We start from the raw sequence: 20,092 nt of genomic DNA on the forward strand, positions 1-20,092 counted from the left end.
TTATTCATTACAGCATAATAGCATGCTGTCACCTTTTGCTTTCTATGGACTAGTAACTTGCTTCTGATAATATGTTTCCTTGTATTATATAAGATACTGCGTTTGAGAACCCTGCATTAGTAAATAAATATTTCAAATATGCACGTTTCCTCATTTACTCCACGTTCTGGTTTGAAATGATTGTATAACGAAAGAGTGCTCATGTGTTTCACGTAACCTGAGGTATCGTAAGTTCATGTTCTGGTTTGTCTAATCATTGGAAGTTTGTTATGACCAATGAGACACTGTAGCTAGCCTGGTAAATGGATTTTGGGTACTGAGGGGAGTTTTGGGTCACCCTAATTCGCCGAGGTTCCAAATCTCTATGCACAGTTCTGTAGGAGAACGGAAACCCTGCTACAATACAGTCGATATTTAGTTCCAGAAGTGTGGGTCCCATACGTATCAGAGTTCAATTGTCAAGCCATCTGACCCAGGCATTCTGTTTATGCTCACTGTGCATACAGCTTCTCATTTCTATTCCACAGCTGTGGTATGTTCAAGTGGCCTCTCCAATCATTAAACAAGGATACTAACCCCACTCTATCCAAGCACTCAGATAGTTGTGAGTTGTCTGCGGGTGGTGCCTTTTCTTGTAGCTTTGATATTATTTCCTAAAAAAGAGGAATTCATTTTTCAAGCCCAGCAAGCACTATATCCCCTAGATCGGTACATAGTGATGCCCTTTGTCCCCTAGATTGCTCAGTTTTCAGCAACACTGCCAATAGGGCCATAGGCTTCTCACTGTATGCATGTATTTTATTTGCGTACACTATGTAGTTAAGGCTTCAACAGCACTCCAACACAGATGCTCACTATTCTCTTTCCCAACCCAATCCATCCTCCTGTGCGGACACCAGCACATTTTGAGGCCCAATTTCCATTTCTAGTTCTATGGTTGTATATTGCTAATGGCCTTAGCTCTTTCTTATGAACCACATTAAAGACCTACCGTTCTATCCCATGTCACCCACTGTGTCCCCAGTTTATTTGAAATAATTCCCTACGACCGCTCGCAGTATCCCTCTGGAAACAGAGTCTTGTAGGGTTGACATTTGTAGGAGCCATGACAGTATTAAGGTGAGGGGTATAACTCATTTAGCTGTCAACAATAATGTGTTATGATCTAAGTTGTCCTTACATAAATGTTCAGTCGTATGTGCTGGTGACTGAGTCTCGCTCTTATGAACTTATCAATGCGCGTGTTTGCTTACGTCCTGGGGATCACTAGTGTTCCCTAATGCCTGGCTGATATGTTCGCGTTATATTCCTCATCAAGTTTCAATCTTTTTCCTATTTATCCGCTGCATTTACAGTGTTTATCGTGTTGGCCATTGGGGAGGTTAGGAGCTATTCTCTGTAACTTCTAAAACACAATGTCCCCACCCCCTTTTGTGAGGGACGGGCCATTGTTTATCAGTTTATGATAAATCTTTTGCAAGCGTTCCACCAGTGGAACACTTGCTGCAGATGTGCTAATCAGCCAGAACATGTCACCATCCAAGAGACAGTCAAACATGGACTATGTCCCTGCGGCATCAATCATTTCTTTCTTTGTCTGAAATTGGACCCCAGCTTTCACTCACCGAGTGTCACTTAGTGTCTTGTGCATGCGAAGAGCACCCAGTTGCAATTATTTTGCCTTTCAAATTGGTCATCAGTTATCCTATCTCTAGTTGGCGGATGTGAGATTCCTGAAGGAAAGCGATATACACCAGTCTTTGTTTAGTGGTGCTTTACTGGAGGCCATACCACTTACATTGCAGGTCACTGCCAACCCATGGGGAACAGTTATCCCTCCCACAAGTTAGGCTTAGTCTCTAAAAGATCCATCTTCGACCCCTCCTGCTCCGCGCTGCAACACGCGTACCTTATGGGTTGTGATGCGCACTGGCCTTTATAACATATATCCTCCTTAGAGGGTTTTCCCGGCTATATCCAGTGTGTGCACATGCCCCTACATCTACTAACGGCTCTCCAGTGGCTCAGGCTGTGCTCCTTAGCTGCTGGGGCTGCATTCGTTTCTTTATATTACAATCTGCATGGCTGCACTTTTCAGGCCCAGAGTGGCTTGGATGCTCCTGCTGAAATTGCGAGAAATCCAAAATCTTGGCAGACAATTTTATTGGGCCGAAACTACTTCAGCCACGCCCTTGGGAGTCTGAATGTTTGCACAAAGGTTTCTTGATGGGTGGTGGCTCCAGTGTGGAGCTTTGCGGAGCTACAGATTTCCCCAGTAAGTGAAACAAACGATAAATACCTATTGGCCCAGACTTTCTTGCTTTCCAGACTAATCCAATGCTTTAGGAATGGACTAATGACAAAGTTGTTTTATCGCTTCTCCTCACAACACTCAATGTATCTCAATGGGATTGTTTCCAAAGAAAGCACCTTTACATAACCATATTAAATTGTGTTACATTTTCTAGTATTAAACAGTAAAAGGCGGATAGGAAGTTTAGCTTCTCTGTTGCTGTATGTGGACTCCCTGCAGACAAATTCTCTAAGAACGGTTTTGTGATACATTAGGCCTATGTAGAGGTCATTCAAGACAAAAGCGGTGACATTGGTGTTTGTTTTTTCCCCACAGGCAGAAGGGCCCACCGGTATACATTTTGGAAGTCTCCTATCCTTGTATTTTGTTAGCTTGTTTCCGCCCATCCCCCTTTGGGGTAATGGGATAGCTACCCCACTAGTATTGTCGGGAAACATCCTTTACAACGCAACACAACGCACTACCATTACATCTAAACTTTTACAACGCAGGATCCATTCCAACGCATGCCATTACAACGCAGCTGCTATTACAACGCATGCCATTACAATGTAAATATGGGTATTTAATTTAATTTTAACCCCTACACCATCCAACACTTACCCTACTATTACGCCCCCCTGGAGTTAGAATAGTAATTTTAACCCCTACACTATCCAACACTTACAATATAAATTGCTTACCCATACTTACGTTGTAATGGCATGCGTTGTAATAGCAGCTACGTTGTAATGGCATGCGTTGTAATGGCATGCGTTGTAATGGATCCTGCGTTGTAAAAGTTTTGTTGTAATGACATCCGTTGATAAAGCATGCGTTGTAATGACATACATCTGTATTGTCATACCTCCATCCCTATATCCCTCTTCCAGAGTATACCGAAAGAAGTCCTTTCATCCCTCCCAGGGTTCAAGTAAATTTGTATGCCTTTCAAATCGTACCTTCTTTGGTTTGGGGACTCCAGCCGGCTTGGATTCTTGGGGTGCGACATTCAAATTGAAGGTGGTGTGCGAGATTTGCATACATTCTTCTAGGGTCTTCAGGAATGCATTGGTAGTAGACTGAAGTAGTACATCCGCTTCAATTACTTCCTAAAAACAAAACATTCCAAATTTAGCTTTTTCCAAGGAGCAACACTCACCCCAAGGGTTGTCTGAGCACCCTGCAATCACAATCACAATACAGACTGAAGAGGACAAATATAAAAAATACAGTTGAAAATGAAAGTCAACAACAAACCATCTATACCAATGGCACTAACCTAACGTAACATTACATCTATAGACATAACTTTACTTTAGAAAAACTTACATTTCCCCAAATTGTAGACATAAAGAACCAAAAAAAGGCCTTCAGTTCCCTTCTGAAAATTCTTGGAAAGGCTATGATGCATTAACATCTTGTACAAGACGCATTGGATGTTATTTCCTTCAGAAACCGCGAGTTTGCAAATCCCCAATTGAGAACACCTACCATTTAGCCCATATTAACAACAAACGGTGCCATTGGTGCTTCTGAGCACTATTGTTTCTTGAGAAACATCCAATGAATTTGCTTTTTCAGTTTTCCTAATATTTGAAACCTGGATACAATACTACCGATTCATGTCTCTAAGTTTACGGCAAACAGCTAAACAACATCAAACTGAAGTAGAATTGGTCACCCGCCAACATTCAATAGGAAATATACAAAAAGCCTACTGTTGGGAATGGCCTTTCCCACCCTGTAGAGTCAGTGAAGCAGGGAAATGATCGTCCCAGGTAGTGTAAAGAGCAAACAGAAGAGGAACAAGAGAACGGCAAAAGGTGGTGATAAAGCCAAGGCGAGTGAGGGCAAGCTGCAGTGCTGTGAGGAGGTGATGTGGTTGGAAACATGCTGTCTAAGAAGAGAGACTCATTGGAAGTGGTCTAAGAGAGGGGTCTACAAAATATATATGTGGAACAAAAGGCCCTAATGGGCTGAGCCAGATGTCTCATCCTGCCATCTTCCATCTTTTTCTTTTGGCTGAGTTTGAAGAGACCTTCTAAGATGCAGTCCCTTGGGGCACCCTTCAGACCAGAGATATTAAATTGGAGTCCCCAATCCCACAATTTCAAGGGGATGGTACTTTAGGACTCCTTTCCTAAGATCAAGACATGTGAAAGAATATGAACAGTGCTGGGTCTGGTGGCTCAGTGGACTAAAGCAGTCACTGCAGAGGCCTGTGTTCGAGATCATGGTCACAGGTTCAAATCCCGGCGAGTCCACTCAGCCTTTCATTCGTTCAAGGTCGATAAAATGAGTACCACTGAGTTGGGTAACAATAAACATCTGTAATTCAGCGCCAGGACACCTTCGGGTAGTTGTGCGCTTTACAAATACACATGTTATGTTATGCTGGAGTGCAGTACCTGCCCCCTGGGGTGATTCCAATTGTCCCCCCTCTAAATGAAGCCCAGCAACCTTGGGTAACAGGATTCCATTATTGTGCTCAAACGTTTCATTATTACCAGAACAAGCCTATGGTTACTGTTGGAATATTTGCAAACAGCTCCTCGTATGTAAGTGGAGGGTAAGATGGAGGAAGGCGGCTGCCCAAAGGGAAACAGCATGTTCACCTCATTACCCTATCTCATGTTCCCTTCTTGTGTATTTTGTTCCCAAAACCAATCTGAAAGAAGATAGACAACATTTTCTGCCAAAGTTTACCATTGGCCACCTTTATTTACACTCATTTAGCAAAAGTATAAACATATCTACTCTGCCCTTGTGCCATATAGATAAATCCAATATGAGAAACCCAAAAAAACTTCACCATCAGGAAACAACACACACATCCAAAGTGCTCAACATATATCCTACACTGCGCGTATTTGCCATATAAATGGACTTCAGGTTGCTCCAAATGTGCCTTGTCATGATGATACACTTCACATAAACAACTAATAGAACACAGACAAAGCTGAAAAATACCAAACAATTTCAAAACACTCCTTTGCCAAATTCTGGTCAATGGGTATTGAGCAGTTGACCTGCATAAGGGGTGCATAAGGGGTGCATAAGAAAATAGCAAAAGCCCGAGCTAAACTACTCCCTTGCTAAACTCACACCCCAACAGCCCAGTGACCATTATAGCACGACCTTCCCAGAGACAAAACAAAAGATGATACCCATAACTTATCACATGACCACTTAGACACTGAAGGAAAACCAGGAACTGTACAGACTTCTGAAAGTGCTACTGGTAATAACAGGCTGAGCTATATAAATGCCAATACCACTAAACACATATGACCCGCACACTGGGACTCATGGGGGGAGTTGTGCGGGTGGGGGTATGGGTGATGCTTTAAAGGCGTCCACACAAGAGACAATATTCCAAAACAATAGAGCTTGTAGTGTGGGGAAATTAATAATAAGCTTGTACTGTTTGGAAGCTTCTGCTTCAAATAATGAATTTGATGTTAAAAATCAGTGAATTTAGGGGCTGCATCTAAATGATCTCAACTGCATTGTATGGATTAATCAACACAAATGTCTCTTGTGGCTAAAGATTTAACATGGATCCCACTCGATTCACAGTGGTGAGAGGGAGCCCTGCAACACTCCATGCATGTAAAAAGAACACCTGATACAGTTATAAAAACACACAGGAGGCCGGCGAGATACAACTGCTGAATACGGTCAATGCACTACTGGGTGGGCTCAGATTATGTGAATTACTGGACAGCGTATGCTACCAATGAGAGCAGGCCTCTCTCTAAGCGCATGGAAATGTCCAGGCTCTTTACATTGTCCTGATTAGGAAGCATTTCACCCATTTCTAAACTTTTTCATGTTGTATATGATAAGGAAATTAGGCCTAAAGAGATGAAGTAATTGGACTAGAATAAGCTCTGGGAGGAATTTCAATTAGGCTGGAGTAATTTTGTGTTACTATTTTATCGGGAAATTACAGAAGATGACACGATTACACAAGTTTGCATAATTCTGAGTAAATTGGTGCATAAATGCTACCGCAAGAGCACAGGAACGACAAACTTAGCAAATCTAAGCAGCTGCTGCGGTTTGTGTTCTGCTGTATTTACCACTATTTTCTTAGCGCAAAATTCACCCTCTGATCCATTTTGGGCGTAAGTGTGCAAAGTACTAAATGCTGGGTGATGCTCCTCATGTTATTCTGCATAATCGCACAAGAATTTAGCATAATTACGCCGCAGCAAATTACGCTAGTTATGCCCACCCCTAGATATCTTACAACTGTGGTTAAGCGGGTAAGAAAAGAATAGAACCTGTACTTCCTCGATGTGCAGCGAGCAACTCACTACAAGGCAACATGTTAGCTTAACCACGAGGCCAGGCCACAGATCAGCCACTACACTGCATCTTACCATGGCCACTAGGACAAACCTCAGCTTAGCCACTAGAGCGGAGTTCAGTCACAGCCAACTTGTCCCCCAATAAACGTCACCTGTGCCGGAGGATCTGCACTTGTGCAGGGTGCAGCAGACGAGGCTTTGATTGTATTGAGCTGCTGAATGAGGAGATCACAGCGTAGCCGCAGTTCAGACATTTTCTCTTTCAATGCCGAGATGTGATCACCAAACTCTAGAAAACATAAAAAAAATATCCAAGGTTAAAAATATATAATAGGCAGTCAGAGGCAGGCATGCTCACAATTTTAACAATTTATCATTTACAGATTAAGCAAAAATTGAATGATTTGTACATGCTTACCTGTTTTTGTGGCTTATGTAAAGAGGTCCCTCTCTTCCTCTCAGTGTGTGTGTGTGTGTGTGTTCCCACAGTGAGCAACAGGGAACCTTTTTGCGGTTAGTATAGGTGTGTGTGCAGTGGAGTCCCCTCTCTTCCTGTCAGTGTGTAAGCATTCCCACAGTGATCTGGAAACCTTGCAAGAGCAGAGGGTACTAGTGGGTGCTGCACCCCGTCCGCACCATCTCTGGATGTGAAGACCAGGAGTCAGGTATAGGAGCCACTCCCGCGTGATAAATTCAGTTTATTACCATATTTTATGTGCCCTAAGATGAAGAGTGACTGGGGATAGAGGGGCAAATATAGGTTGAGACCCTTTAAATACAAAACGTGTGCTCCAGAAAATGGGGAGAAGAGTGGTTGGGGTGGAATTTGCAGTTAAAGCATCCACCAGTAAGTGCATTACCGAAAATAAGTAGCTTTTCTTTTGAAAGATACTTATAACCATGGATTCCTCATCTTTTGTGTTTATGCAAAAAGCAATGGAGAGGGTTTGAAAAGTGGACTTTACGCCAGGAAGTCTTGCGGGACCGAGTGGGCAAAACGATTCTCCTGCAGACCAGAGAATTGATAGAATAATGCCCTGTGAACAGATGATCATAGCAGTCGGGAAGGTATCCAACAGTGGAACACCACTAACTAAGGTTATAGTGGTGGCCCTGGTTTGGTGGAATGTCCTTCCGGAGGTCTTCTGATCTAAAGAGCTGCACAGGAAGATAGAGAGGACAATCCACTTTGACATGGTCCACTTTGGACAGCCTTTCGGTTTTTCGCACTGGTGAACCCAATAAAAAGTGGATCCTTAAGATACTGCTTCCTAGTGCCATCAATATAGAAACTTAGGGCTTGTTTGGGATCCAACCAGTGCAACTTCTCCTCCTCATAGGAGTGTAGTTGAAGGAAAAACGCATGGAGAGTGACTGGTGGTCCCACATGGAACAGCATTATCACTTATGGAAGAAAGGGCGCAGGAGCTCGAAGCACCGATCTGTCAGAGAAGAATGTGGTATAAGGAGGCTGAGCTTATTATGTCTGCAGCTGCTTATGCATCATGCAGCAGTGACTGATCAGAAAGATGGTCTTAAGAGTCAGCAACCTTAGAATACAAGTGTGCATGACCCAAAAGGTGTACACATCAAAAAAGTAAGAACCAAATTAAGGTCCCACTGCAGCGTAACCAAAAGGTTCAGGTGGAAATATACAAGACCTTTCAGAAAACGCATCCCAAAGTGTGACTTGAACAAACGGGGCTGATCAGGCAACAGCAGAAAGTTCAACTGAGCCAAAATGTAACCCTAAACAGTGCCCATAGTAAGACCTTGCTTGGCCAATGACAAACCAAACAAGAGTAAATACGGCAACTTCGCTGGAGGAGTGTCAATACACCAGTCCTCACAATTGGCTCCAAACTTAGCCCAATGACCCAAATAGATGCACTTAGTTGAAGGGGGGTGACCCGCCATTAATACTTCCAGCAAAGCAAACCTGTTGCTCCCAATCTCCATACATGGAAGCATAGATTATGAAGGTATGGAGGAAGAAACCTGCTCTGTTGCTAGGACAACAGGCCCTCCTGAAGAAGGAGCTGAAGTGTAGGGCAGAGGCTCAGGTTCAGCAGCTCGAAATGCAGACCCTACGTGCCCAAAAAAGGTTATCAGGATAAGCTGTGCTCTATCCATCTGGACTTACTTCAGATCTTGTGAGATCATTGGCAGATACGGAAATGTTTAAAAGACGCCCAAGCCCCACCGAAGGCGGAACGCATTTCTGAAAGAACTTTTAAGAGAAAACTCCATGACGCAGAAGACCTAACCATGTGTCTTACCCAAGGTACCGAACAGGACTACCCTGGGCTCGCTCCATGCGGTGAAAATGCCCTGCACCACATACAGATGCAGGCACCACTGGTAATATGCAAGAAGATACTTATCGGGTTTGTCTGTCCTGATATTGAGGGAACCCCCCCTCCCACAGGCTGCTGGCAGTTAAGAAAATCTTGTAAGTGTTCAGCTACCAACAAAGACGGAGAGCTTCCAGATAGAGCAATCGCAAGGCCACACTGCCCTGTTATGCAGTATCAACATGGTGAACATGTTATCAGGATCTGAACGGGCTTGGGACAGAGGACAATTGGCTGGATCAATGAAGGATGAATACCAGGCTTTAGACCAAGCAACAGTAATGCAATCAGTCACTGCCAGGAAGCAAGGTCTCCTGTTGTAAGAGTTCCATCAACAGATTGAGGTCAGTGTCAACAGTAAGAAGCTGCGAGTCCAGAACTTTCATGATCCTCCGAAACCATCACTGCAAAAGGGGCACTCTTCCTCTATGGAGGACCCAAGGGAGAGTTAAGGTCAGTCGCAGGCGCAGTGTCCTTACCACCAGTAATCTGCAACTCCTCATAGAGGTGTTCATCTGTGCAGTGAGACGGGAGAAGCAAATCCACCTCCTCATCGTTGTTCCTGTCCTGGGGGCTTGATTTAAGCCCTGGCTGGCAACGGAGGTGAAAAAGGCCTGCAGCCATCTAAAGTGACAACCTTATAAGGGAAGAGCTTTGGAGTCCTCAAACACCACAGGCTGAGCCTTTGCAATCTCGTACCAAGACAGGTCAAGAACATGCCATGGTCAGCTCCAGATCCAGCACCAGAATCTGTGCAGTCAGTAGCCATTGCCTCTGGTGCCAGGGTAGACATTGGAGTGGGAACCACTGCCGTGGCTTGCAACAAAGCACTTGAGGTAGGGGCCAGTGCCACCACAAGGCCAGAGACTAGGCACGGACTGATGGTCCTGGGGAGGAATCCCTACCTGGAGCTCCTAATGGATCAATGGGACTAAAAGGCATGCCAAAGAGAACAAGAACCGCTCTGAACAACTGCACTATGGTCTCCTTATTTATTTATGTATTTTAAAGGTTTTATATAACGCTGGCTAGACCCGAAGGTATCAGAGCGATTTACATGAGCATCAGATCATTGTTACAGGTTACATCGTTACAAAGGTTACACAGTTATTAGAGCATGGCAATATAGTTACTTGTAAGGTCAAGATAAACAATAAGCACAAATACGAAAGGGGAAAAGCAAGCAAGGGAAAGATTATGGGGAGGGGGGAAGGAGCTGGGGAAGAAGACAGGTAATGAAGGCGGAAAAGAGGAGTGGAGGGTGAAGGACATCGCATGGAAAGAGGAGGGGAAGGGCGACGGGGACACAAACCGGTAGATGAGTCAAAGCAACGTCCAAAGTCCAGTAAGCTGTGATCCCAGGGGAAGTGGTATCGCTGCCCTAGCTCTGTTGCGAGAGGGTCCCTTTACGCAGTGGACTCTCTCAGAGGGGTCTTTGAGACTCCAAGACCTAAATACTGGATCCTTCCCCAAAGAGGGGAGAGGGAGTGCTTTGGCAAGGGGTGCCATACCATACCTCAACTGTGAGTGGCTCCCTTGGCGCAGTGCACTCTCTCAGCGGGTTCGCTGAAACTCCAGAGTATAAATATTGGATCTTTCCCTAACACTAATTTGCTTTTAATTTGCAGCATTAAGTTGCTATGGCGACAACCAAGGCCCAGGAAACTCAGGGCTCATTGGCTCCAAGACCAGAACTGTGCCAATGTCTGAAGATGCTGCCAGAGTTGAGCCCTTGGAGCACCTGTTGCACAACCTCGCTGAAGAGCAGAGGCAGTGGAAAAGGGTAAAACCGCACTTGGAATTCTTATGCTTCCTTTGTCACTTGTCCCTTGACTTCAATTTAGACATATCTTATGACGGCAAATGAGACTGGGACTGTGAGTGACCTCAGGGTGTTAAATGGTCAGCACCGCTTCTTATGCTCCGTGGCAGTCTAGTTTTGTGCTCCCAGAAGGCCTTCAGGTGCATAAGGGAGCATTTATCTCATGACCTTTCCCCAGGATGCTGTCGATTTTCTTAATTTAGAAGTTGGTAGGCACTGAGATAAGGTGGAAGCAGAGCTCTGGATCCATGTCACAGTTTGTGAAAGAAGAGGAACAGACATGATTGCAAAGCCCCTCCACTCAAAAAAGGAGGAGCATTCCTAAAACAATCTGACAATGCCACCATTTGGACTTGTCTACTTGTATCAAAAATTATACCCAGCTGCCTTCTGAAATGGGGCAACATTCTCTCCAGATTCCTGGGATCCATCTCTTGTCCCACGACTCTGTGATTTACCAAGAGATGACGTGTTCCAGGCATTCTCCCCTGCAGTGCCTCTGCACCTAACCCTTATCCATTATTTCACTTTGGCCCACTTTCTGGTTACTGTTAATGCACCCACTGTGGAGCTTTTTGTAGGGAAAAGATAAAAAAAAAAATGAAAACACATTTGGCACAAAGTTGGCATCCTATAAACAGGATAAGCAGAGAGCCCAAGAATGGAACAGGCACAGCGTCTAAACGCTATCCTCCACTGTTGGTAAGAAGATTGAGGAACAATCGTGAAGTTGAGAGAACGTTATGCCTACGTGTACTTAAAGCTCCAAACACAATCCCCACAGTTATAAAAAGCTGCATCACCCGTTGCATATTTGGGCTTAATGTGTGTAGGAAAGAGAGAGACTTGCATTTCTGTTCAGCATTACAATTCATAGCCTAAAGATTATATGTGTGTAGAATTGACCTACGATAGGCTTTAAAAAAAATGATGCTTGTGCTGGTGTGCCTGGCCGCTTACCTGTCTCTTTCTTGGTGCGGATGTCAGCTAAGCATGCTTTGGCAGAACCCAGTGCCACCAGCCACCTCTGCCGCTCCGTGGCGCTGTGGGCACGCAGGTAGAAGCGCTGCTGTCCGGGAATGATCAAGTCCACCCGTGTGCTGTCTGTGGGGTGAACTGGAGAGCAGAGGGTAAGTGCTACAGCACAGTGATCGACATATCTACACAAATGTCCTCATTCAAAAGATCAAAGTGGGCGGTCAAATGTTGGTACAATACTGAGCATGCGAGAAGTTGGATTGAAATGCCACACAGTGCTGTTGGATCTCAACATTATAAAGGGCTGCTTATTAATTTACACTGAATGCAAAAGGGTGACTAGCAACAGGCATGCCTCTCCTACCAGTGCACTATCTGCAGCCCTGCAATCAAGAGTTGTCTAAAGAAAATGGAGAAACATGACTGCCCACAGAGCAGAAGTATGAGGCTCGGCTGCACCCACTGCGCAAATGAAAAGGAGGGCAACAGTGTGTGCCAATGAAACACTGAAACACCCCAGGCCTGTTTTCAGAGTCCTCACTTCAAGGCGGTTGCAGGGTCGGTTCTAGGATTTATGGGGCCCTGGGCCAAAAGGGAATGTGCGAGGCCCCTCTAATTTGCATAAGTGACACCTTCTGGGCTCGGGAAGCTTCTTTGTGAAGACTCCTCCTGAGCTGCAACTCCCCTCTCTGCCATCTACAAGAACCTCTTTTACAGTCCCTATGGGGCTGAAGGTGAGCAAATTGCTTGGGAGCTGAGAGTTAAACCTGTGGGGTGCTGAAGTGATGGACAATGAACATCCTGCGATGTCTCTGAATGGGCAGCCTGAGAGGTGGCCGAATTGGAGGACAAAATTGAAAATGTGACTCCTTGCAACTGGAACACCATCCCTAAGAGGCCCAGGGAGCCCCACCCCCCCTTCCTCTCACAGGCCCAATTGCAAAGAGACACATTTCTTTCATGTGAATCAGCAAGAACACAAGAGGTTTGATGGTGTGTTAAACTGTTGCAGGCCCAGTGCTAGTAGGCTGAGTGCGAGGCCCTGGGCAGCTGCCCACACTGCCCATGCCTAGCGCCGGCCCTGGCTATAAGTGGCCAACACTTATCCTGTGCTAGGCGGAAAGGAACAGAATAGTTTGTATGTGCTTGAGAGAGAGGCGGTTAGTATGGTGAGCAGAATGTCCACGATTTTATACATTTAAACGTTGGCAATATGTTTAACCCAATAATCACACATTATGAATTATGGAGATGGCCTATTCCTCCATTTCACAACCCTGGCTGCTTTCCAAATGACTCTGATAACATCTGGTAGACAAACAGATCTTCTTTCACAACTCCCAATCCAAGTCCCTTAGTTAGGTTCAGAGGCAGGCTCAAGATAAGCCTTATTCACAAACTTTCACTCATATGTCTGAGGAGAGCAGCCTACTGCAGCTCACACTATCCAGCTCACAGCCTGAGCGTGCACAGCCCAGGGTGCTAGAGCCAAAATAAAGAGATGATGCTTTAAGTAACTGGGATGGGTCACCAGCAGCCGGCTTCAACTCAACCACCCCCTTGAAGGACCTCTGTAACAATCTCTCTCAATTCTTCAGCAGCAAAATCACCACCACTTACAACAACTTCAACCCACAACCGGACCCGACAGACTGGGTCAAACGCTTCCCGATCTGATCCACAGAACCAACGCTAATCACATGACCCATCATCACCCCAGAAGGAACTGCTGCCACCATACAAGAACAATAGGCATTTATAGAGCACGCAGCTACTCCTGAAGGAGTGTCTCGGCGCTAGCAGCAGTACCACCCCAAAAACTTGCTAGCAGCCTTGAGCATCGGCCGAAGCATTAAACAGATGGGTCTTCAGACCTTTCCTAAAGATCCTTTTCAAAGGTGCAAACCGAAGAATCGTCGGAAGCAAATTCATAAGTTTTGCCGTAAGAAAAATAAAGGATCTCCCACTGCGCCTAGCCCTATGGACCCTTGGGATATGCAGGAGCTTCAGTAAATTAGACCTCAGGGATCTACCCCGACAGTAGGCCTTAAGTCTGCATTTCAAATACAGAGGCTCCTTAAGCTTCAAAGCTCTGAAGGCAAAGATTAAAGCCTTGAATTTGTTGTGTCTGATTACGAGAAGCAAGTGCAGCTGGCGGAAAGAAGCAGAAACTGACTGACATATCGGACGCCTGAGAATGAGGTGTGCGGCTGCATTTGGGATAATCTACAACCGTTGCAGTAGGTAAGCTGGAAACCCAAGATAAATACGATAAATACTGTTGGCGTAGTCAAATTTTGAGGTAACTAGGGCATGGACAATGGTCTTTTGGGACGCCACAGGAACCATATGCAACATCTTTCGCAGGGACTTCAAAGTAGCAAAGGAAGAGGTGGTGGAAGGAAACCCCAGCTCAGGCAGAGTCCAGCTGAGAGAATCAAGGATATTTGTTGAAAATTAGTACGTTTTGGTGAACATTATCTGCGCCATCTTGCCTCTTCCCCTGATGCCACACTTTTGTCGTGCGCGCCCGCCATTTTAAGATGCCCCGATCAGAACAAACCCTTTTGCATGCCGCTGGCCCCTGACATAGCCCTTTGCCTTCGCTAAGCCTGCACGCTGACCACCCCCCGCTTGCACCTGCCTTGAGTCATAAACCCCTCTTCGGCGCTGCTCTGCCCCAGGCCCTCATCCTGTTCCCAGCGCGACACCTCCCTGCTTTCCTTTCATGATCTCCGGCCCTTAGATGCAAACCCCCTTTTTCCCCGTGTGCCCGTTTTGTCCTCCCCGTTCCCAAGCCGACACCCAGCTCTGCCGATACCATCCTTGCCCCTCCCCGTACAATAGAAAGCTTCCCCCATCAAAGAATCCCCGGGTTGATCAAAGCCCCCCACCCCATGAGACCCGATCAAACCCCCCACATTCCGTGAATCGGCGGATTATCCAGCTGCGCGATGCTCATCACCTGTTGTGACTAGGGTGGGGACTTCAACTGTAAATGTGTATGGGAACGGGCCCAAAGGGGAGTTCCGAGAATGTCTTTTCCGTACATCAAAGCTTTAACATGTATGTGTAATCTGCAATAAAGTCATAAATGTGCGTATAAGAGGCCAGGCCTCAAGAATACAGTTAGAGCACCTCAGAACGATACCTTCTGTCCGTTTCGTTGTGTTCTCCTCCGGAGAGAATAAAGAAAACCTTGTTTCCTGCTTTCCAGTCTCCAGCGCCTGCCTCTTCATTTGATTTAATAACTAGAGGGTCACAGAGGCAATACCGCCGGGCAAATATCGATTGTCCCCGAGACCCGATGAACTTTTTACAATTGGCGTCCCAAGCGTGGGGCCCATCAGCGACTCGTGGATCCAGTGGGAGAGGTCCCGACGACAGAGTGAACGACTGCAACGATCGGGAGAGCTCTTGCCCAATAGACCCTCGTCTGGCAGCCGATCATCCGAACTTCACTAGTTCCGAACAGACCTCTCTCGAGTGATCTACGGTCCTGACTGGGAACCATCAGGAGTGCCGTGAGAAATACGAGAAAAAAGAGGACGATCGGGCGCTGGATTCGGAAGACAAGAAACTGTCCACATGGTCCGGGTAAGGTCGTGTTGCCACGACAAGTTGCGAAAAAATTTGTTTGATTGCTTGATTGTTCAAAATACTAGTATTGCTCTGTTTATTTTTATTTGGAGATTCACTGTCTGCAAACGGAGAAACAACAGGCTCTCTCTCCCTTTGCAAGCAGTGGAGGACAGGTAGGGTAGCAGCCGTGCTTGTTCTTTTTCTCCCCCACTCAATAATTGCTTGAAACTGAACTGTTGTTCACAAAACTATTGTTTCCTGGAGATTCCCTGTCTGCAAGCAGGGAAGAGACCACCCTTTTTGCAGATAGTGAAAAGGGTAGGTAACGCAGATCTTTGCGGACCTACTCATTCTCCCCATTGTTATTTATTGGTCGTTTGGTTTTATATTTTTTTTTGATCCATGAGGTATTCACTACCTGCAAACAACGTAGAATAGAAATATTCTGTCTAGTCTTTGCACCTAGTGATAAGATAGGCAGTGCTGACTTTTTTAGTCCCTCGTTACGAGCCGTCATGTCTGTCTTCTCCCCACTGATAAATAGCCTGTTTAGCCCGGACCGGGTGCTAGAGGTGGACCATATAGCTCCACTAGAAGGCACCCCTAATAAGGGAATGTTCATAAACTATGGGTTAGTCACCATAGCTTATAATAAATTATGGCACAGGTATACCGAAGATAGCCAAGACAAACAGTGGCCACTGGCAGGATCCTTTGACCTTGATAAAATAGAAACGTTAGAAATAGCCCTTCGAAATAATAAGACGACGCCAATCATGCTCGACAGTCTCGGTATGTGGCGCAGAGAGGCTACGAAACGACAGAGAAAAGACGAGGATAAACCAAGTAGGGAAATATACCGACAGGACAACCCCAGGACACCGCTACCCACAACTTATCCCCCGACACTATGCAAAGGACGACCAGACTTAGGGTCAGACCAATGCGCTTTTTGTAGGTATGTCGGACACTGGAAAGCCCAATGCCCGACTCTACTGAGCGTGAGTAAAGGCAAAGGGCCGACAAGAACGACAGACCGACAGTACGAGAAAAGGCGCGAGACAAAGAAGAACCCGACTTACATAGACAGACCAGACAGAACTACCACGTTTGATTATGCCCGATGGCACAGATTTCGCCAGGAAAATCTCAGCGGCATGCTCAAGTTCTCCTAGGTCGGGCAATGTCAAGACGGGAACCCAGCCTCGTTTAAAATTCACAGACGGAAAGAGATAATTGTGACCAATAACCGTTTTTATATTTGTCTTGGGTCTTTGTATGTCGTACTTGTACTGTCCCCCGTCTGAGTTTGTGTGTATGTAATGTACAAATCTGCGTCATCCCTCTACACGTGTTTCCGAGTTACTCGACCTCTGTTAGCAGAAACTTAGCATAAAAACAACCTGGAAAGGAAGAAATGGTAAAACAAAATCCGTAGACCATCAATGAACTTGAACTTTTAATTTAACACAACAAACAAGGAATAATAACGATAAACTTTGAAAATGAAAGTCAAACAGAACATTCGCCCCCCCCCCATTCTGGAACCTTCCAAAGTAGGGCAGGGTTACGGCTACGCCCAACCAACGGCAACCCATATAAGGCGAGCCCCGCCGCCAACTCTTGGTCAGGAAATCTTAACGTATGGGGGAGCCGGAGGAGAGGCAGGAGCCCGCAGCCTGGGCATTTGCAGGTAGCCCCGCCACATGTCTCCTTGGCCGGCCGCAACGGGCCTGGAAAGACTAAGGTAGTCCCGCCACATGTCAAGAGGAGAACGAGGCACCTCTTCCTTTTCTCTTCCGTCACAGCCGCAGCAGTCCTGGACGGCGGGATGTCCTGCACGTACCTCCACAACAATTTGTCCAAGTTGGGCTGGGAGGGAGAGGCGACGCGGACGAGCCTCTCCCACCTCCACCGGTAGGAGGTTTCCCAGCCCCCAGCCCGACGCCGAACATCCCCAGTCAGGCGATGGTGCCCATACTTCCACAGCACCGGACACACCATGGTGGCACCCCAGTACTTGCGCAGCACCGAACGTACAATGGTGGCACCCCAGTATTTGCGCAGCACCGAACGTACAATGGTGGCACTTGGGGAACACCGGATGTGGAGAGGCCTTCATGCGGGGCGATGAAAAGCAGCGGCATGGAGTGCACCGGGAGAAGGAGACGATGTGAACGAGTCTCCCTCGCCCCCCCAGGTGGGGGCATCACAGCTGCACCCCAGCTGAACGTCCCGCTTACACAAAACAGGGACCTCTTCCTTTCACTCCGAAGGATCTCTTCCATTCTTGCAAACTCGACGAGAGTGGCCCCTGTAGGGCCTCAAAATGGCGTCTGGATCCGCTGGAAGGCGGGCCCCGGCCACTAGAGTAACTTTGGCCAGCCATATAACTCGAACATTTGTCCCATGGAGCACGAGCCCCCATCTCCGACAGCATCTCCGCAGCCTTGAAGATCATACAAAGGTCCCCGGCGGAACCTTCGGCCTTTGCAGGTTTCCGGTAAGGGACGGCTGCCTTGATCGCCAACGAAACAAACATGACATTGCCACACCTTCTGTTAGCGTGAATTCTAGAACTGCCGAAAAGGACTCTGGTCCAAACTGCCAGTAAATGGGAAACATTTCCCCCTGATGCTGCTTCCGGACTGAGCCGGCCCCGCCCAAAATGGCGCTGGTATCAATCGGAACTTACGAACACCTCGTGGTGTTCCTTCGCACTAATATAAACTTGATGTTCTGAGATTTTATATGATCCTTTGTACACTTGGCTAGAAAAGACGAAGAGAACTCACTCGACGAATAGTGTGAAAAGATCCCCGTTACAAATGTTGATTACGAATGTACAATGTATTATATTTTTATAACTGATGTAAACCCCATTTACGACGCACACGTACGGTATGCATATAGGAGATCTGATTACAACTGTTATGATTATGCTTCTAAATTATGAAAATATATGCCCCCGAACCCCCAGCCAATTAATAGACGTTTTAGTCTCTTACAAATGAATGAGTAAAACTTTCCGATGTTTTTATTGTTGCAAACGACACCCCCCACTGTACGCACTTTAGCCATTGCCACGACCGACCAAATACGACCGCACCCTCATAATCCATATGCTGAAATGATTTTGCAAAATAAAGTCTTTGAAACTATGGACGGGTATTGCATGCTTTATTTTAAAACAATATGGGATGGGTGGGAAAGTTCTTTTCTGTGCACCCTACTCTGCTCTCTCTTTAAGGTTAAAGGAAGATGGTCGCCCAGCCCTGGAGGACGGATCGGATCAACAACACGACACTCCGCCTTCAAAGTACGCGACTGACCCATGAACTCTCGCGTAAGAGGAAGACCTTGACTTCCAAGGATGGGTAAAACGAACGGTGTAAATGAGGGAATGTAAAAGGAGGGAGAAATAAAATAATGTAAATATTATAAAGTACCACGTTCCAAAGTATCAGGGGCCCAAGAACCGAAGAACCTTAGAACGCCACAGCGTTGAAAGAGGTTTAAGGACCCCGATAGTGAGATACATCCTTTTGACTAGATACCTCGCACTAGGCACCTCTGGTTTCCTTTTTACGTTTCCCCGCACACGACTTATATGAACACACTACCCCCCCCCTCGACTCCAGAAACCATATCCCCAGGGACCCTGCCCCGAGGAGGAAAGACGAGTAAGAGGTAAGTAAAGGACTTATGAATCCATGTATTTGAATGTGCGCGAATGCTGTCTCCCACCCCCCCCCCTTTTTTTCCTCCCTCTGCAGGTTACATCAGAGATTACAGCCGAGGTGTGGCGAAGATCCGAAACCTTGCCATGTCTAATGCACGAAACGGACTAGCGCCGCAAGGTGGCGTCTAAGCATGCCTGCAGACTACTCACGTACCGAACAAACCCGAAAAATTAGCACAACCTAGATACAAAGTGATCACACTTAAACCAGACCGGACGAATGAACCCATGTCACGTATGATGCGAAACTATGAGGGAATGTGTGTGTGTGACTGAGGCGTCGACCCAACTGGTCGAAGGACCGAGAATGCGAGAAGTGCGACAAAATGGTACCTCCTTTCTTCTTTCCTTCTTCGCAAGGCGCGTCCCCTCTACCCTGTCTAATGCTCAAACTGCATGATTACAAGATCCTAACGCAGACCCGCGAATGCCCTTTACTGTGTAATGCACTAAATAGCCTTTCTTGAATACACTGCCACCCTCTCTGTTGCACGTGTACTATTTAGCCTGCCGTTGCACTCTCTCTCTCTCACTCTCTCTCTCTCTCTCTCTCTCTCTCTCTCTCTCTCACTCTCTCTCTCTCTATTTCTGCACTCCCACTCTTCCGAGTGGTTAGCCCCGAAATTGGCAGACTGCCACCCCTAGCACCCCACCTAATTGGCTTCAAATACCGTCAGTATTTGCACAAAAACTTGTCTTTAATACAATCACCCTGAGACCGCGTCGTTACCTCTCCTTTTCCGCTAGAAGTCAATGAACCCAGGTGGGCCCGTAAGGGAAAGGACAGGTAAGACGACAGAGGTTCCCTAATCTGACCCGAAATAAGGGAACTACATGTCAACGGCTCCTATAGTATAAAACAAGGACCGCAGAATACGCGACCCTCCCCTCCCCGAATTGTCGCACTACCCAGGCCGAAAAAAAAAAAAATGATCACCCCCGTTACCTCCCCTGTATATGTCCCTGGTTGTTTCCCATAAAACCCCTGTCCTTCCTGATTAA

At 46.4% G+C, this 20,092-nt stretch overlaps 1 protein-coding gene across 1 annotated transcript in view; it reads right to left on the reverse strand.

Moving 5' to 3' along the window:
* Window positions 1-20,092, reverse strand: part of PLEKHA8 (pleckstrin homology domain containing A8) — a 116,227-nt gene that overhangs the window by 77,557 nt on the left and 18,578 nt on the right. The window contains exons 3-5 of the mRNA XM_078664037.1: window positions 11,749-11,904; window positions 6,765-6,901; window positions 3,256-3,405 (exon numbers count right to left, since the gene is read on the reverse strand). Coding sequence (XP_078520163.1) covers window positions 3,256-3,405; window positions 6,765-6,901; window positions 11,749-11,904 — 443 coding nt within the window. The remainder of the gene's footprint in view (window positions 1-3,255; window positions 3,406-6,764; window positions 6,902-11,748; window positions 11,905-20,092) is intronic.

The sequence above is a fragment of the Lissotriton helveticus genome, chromosome 10 (assembly GCF_964261635.1).
Source record: "Lissotriton helveticus chromosome 10, aLisHel1.1, whole genome shotgun sequence".
NCBI lineage: Eukaryota > Metazoa > Chordata > Amphibia > Caudata > Salamandridae > Lissotriton > Lissotriton helveticus.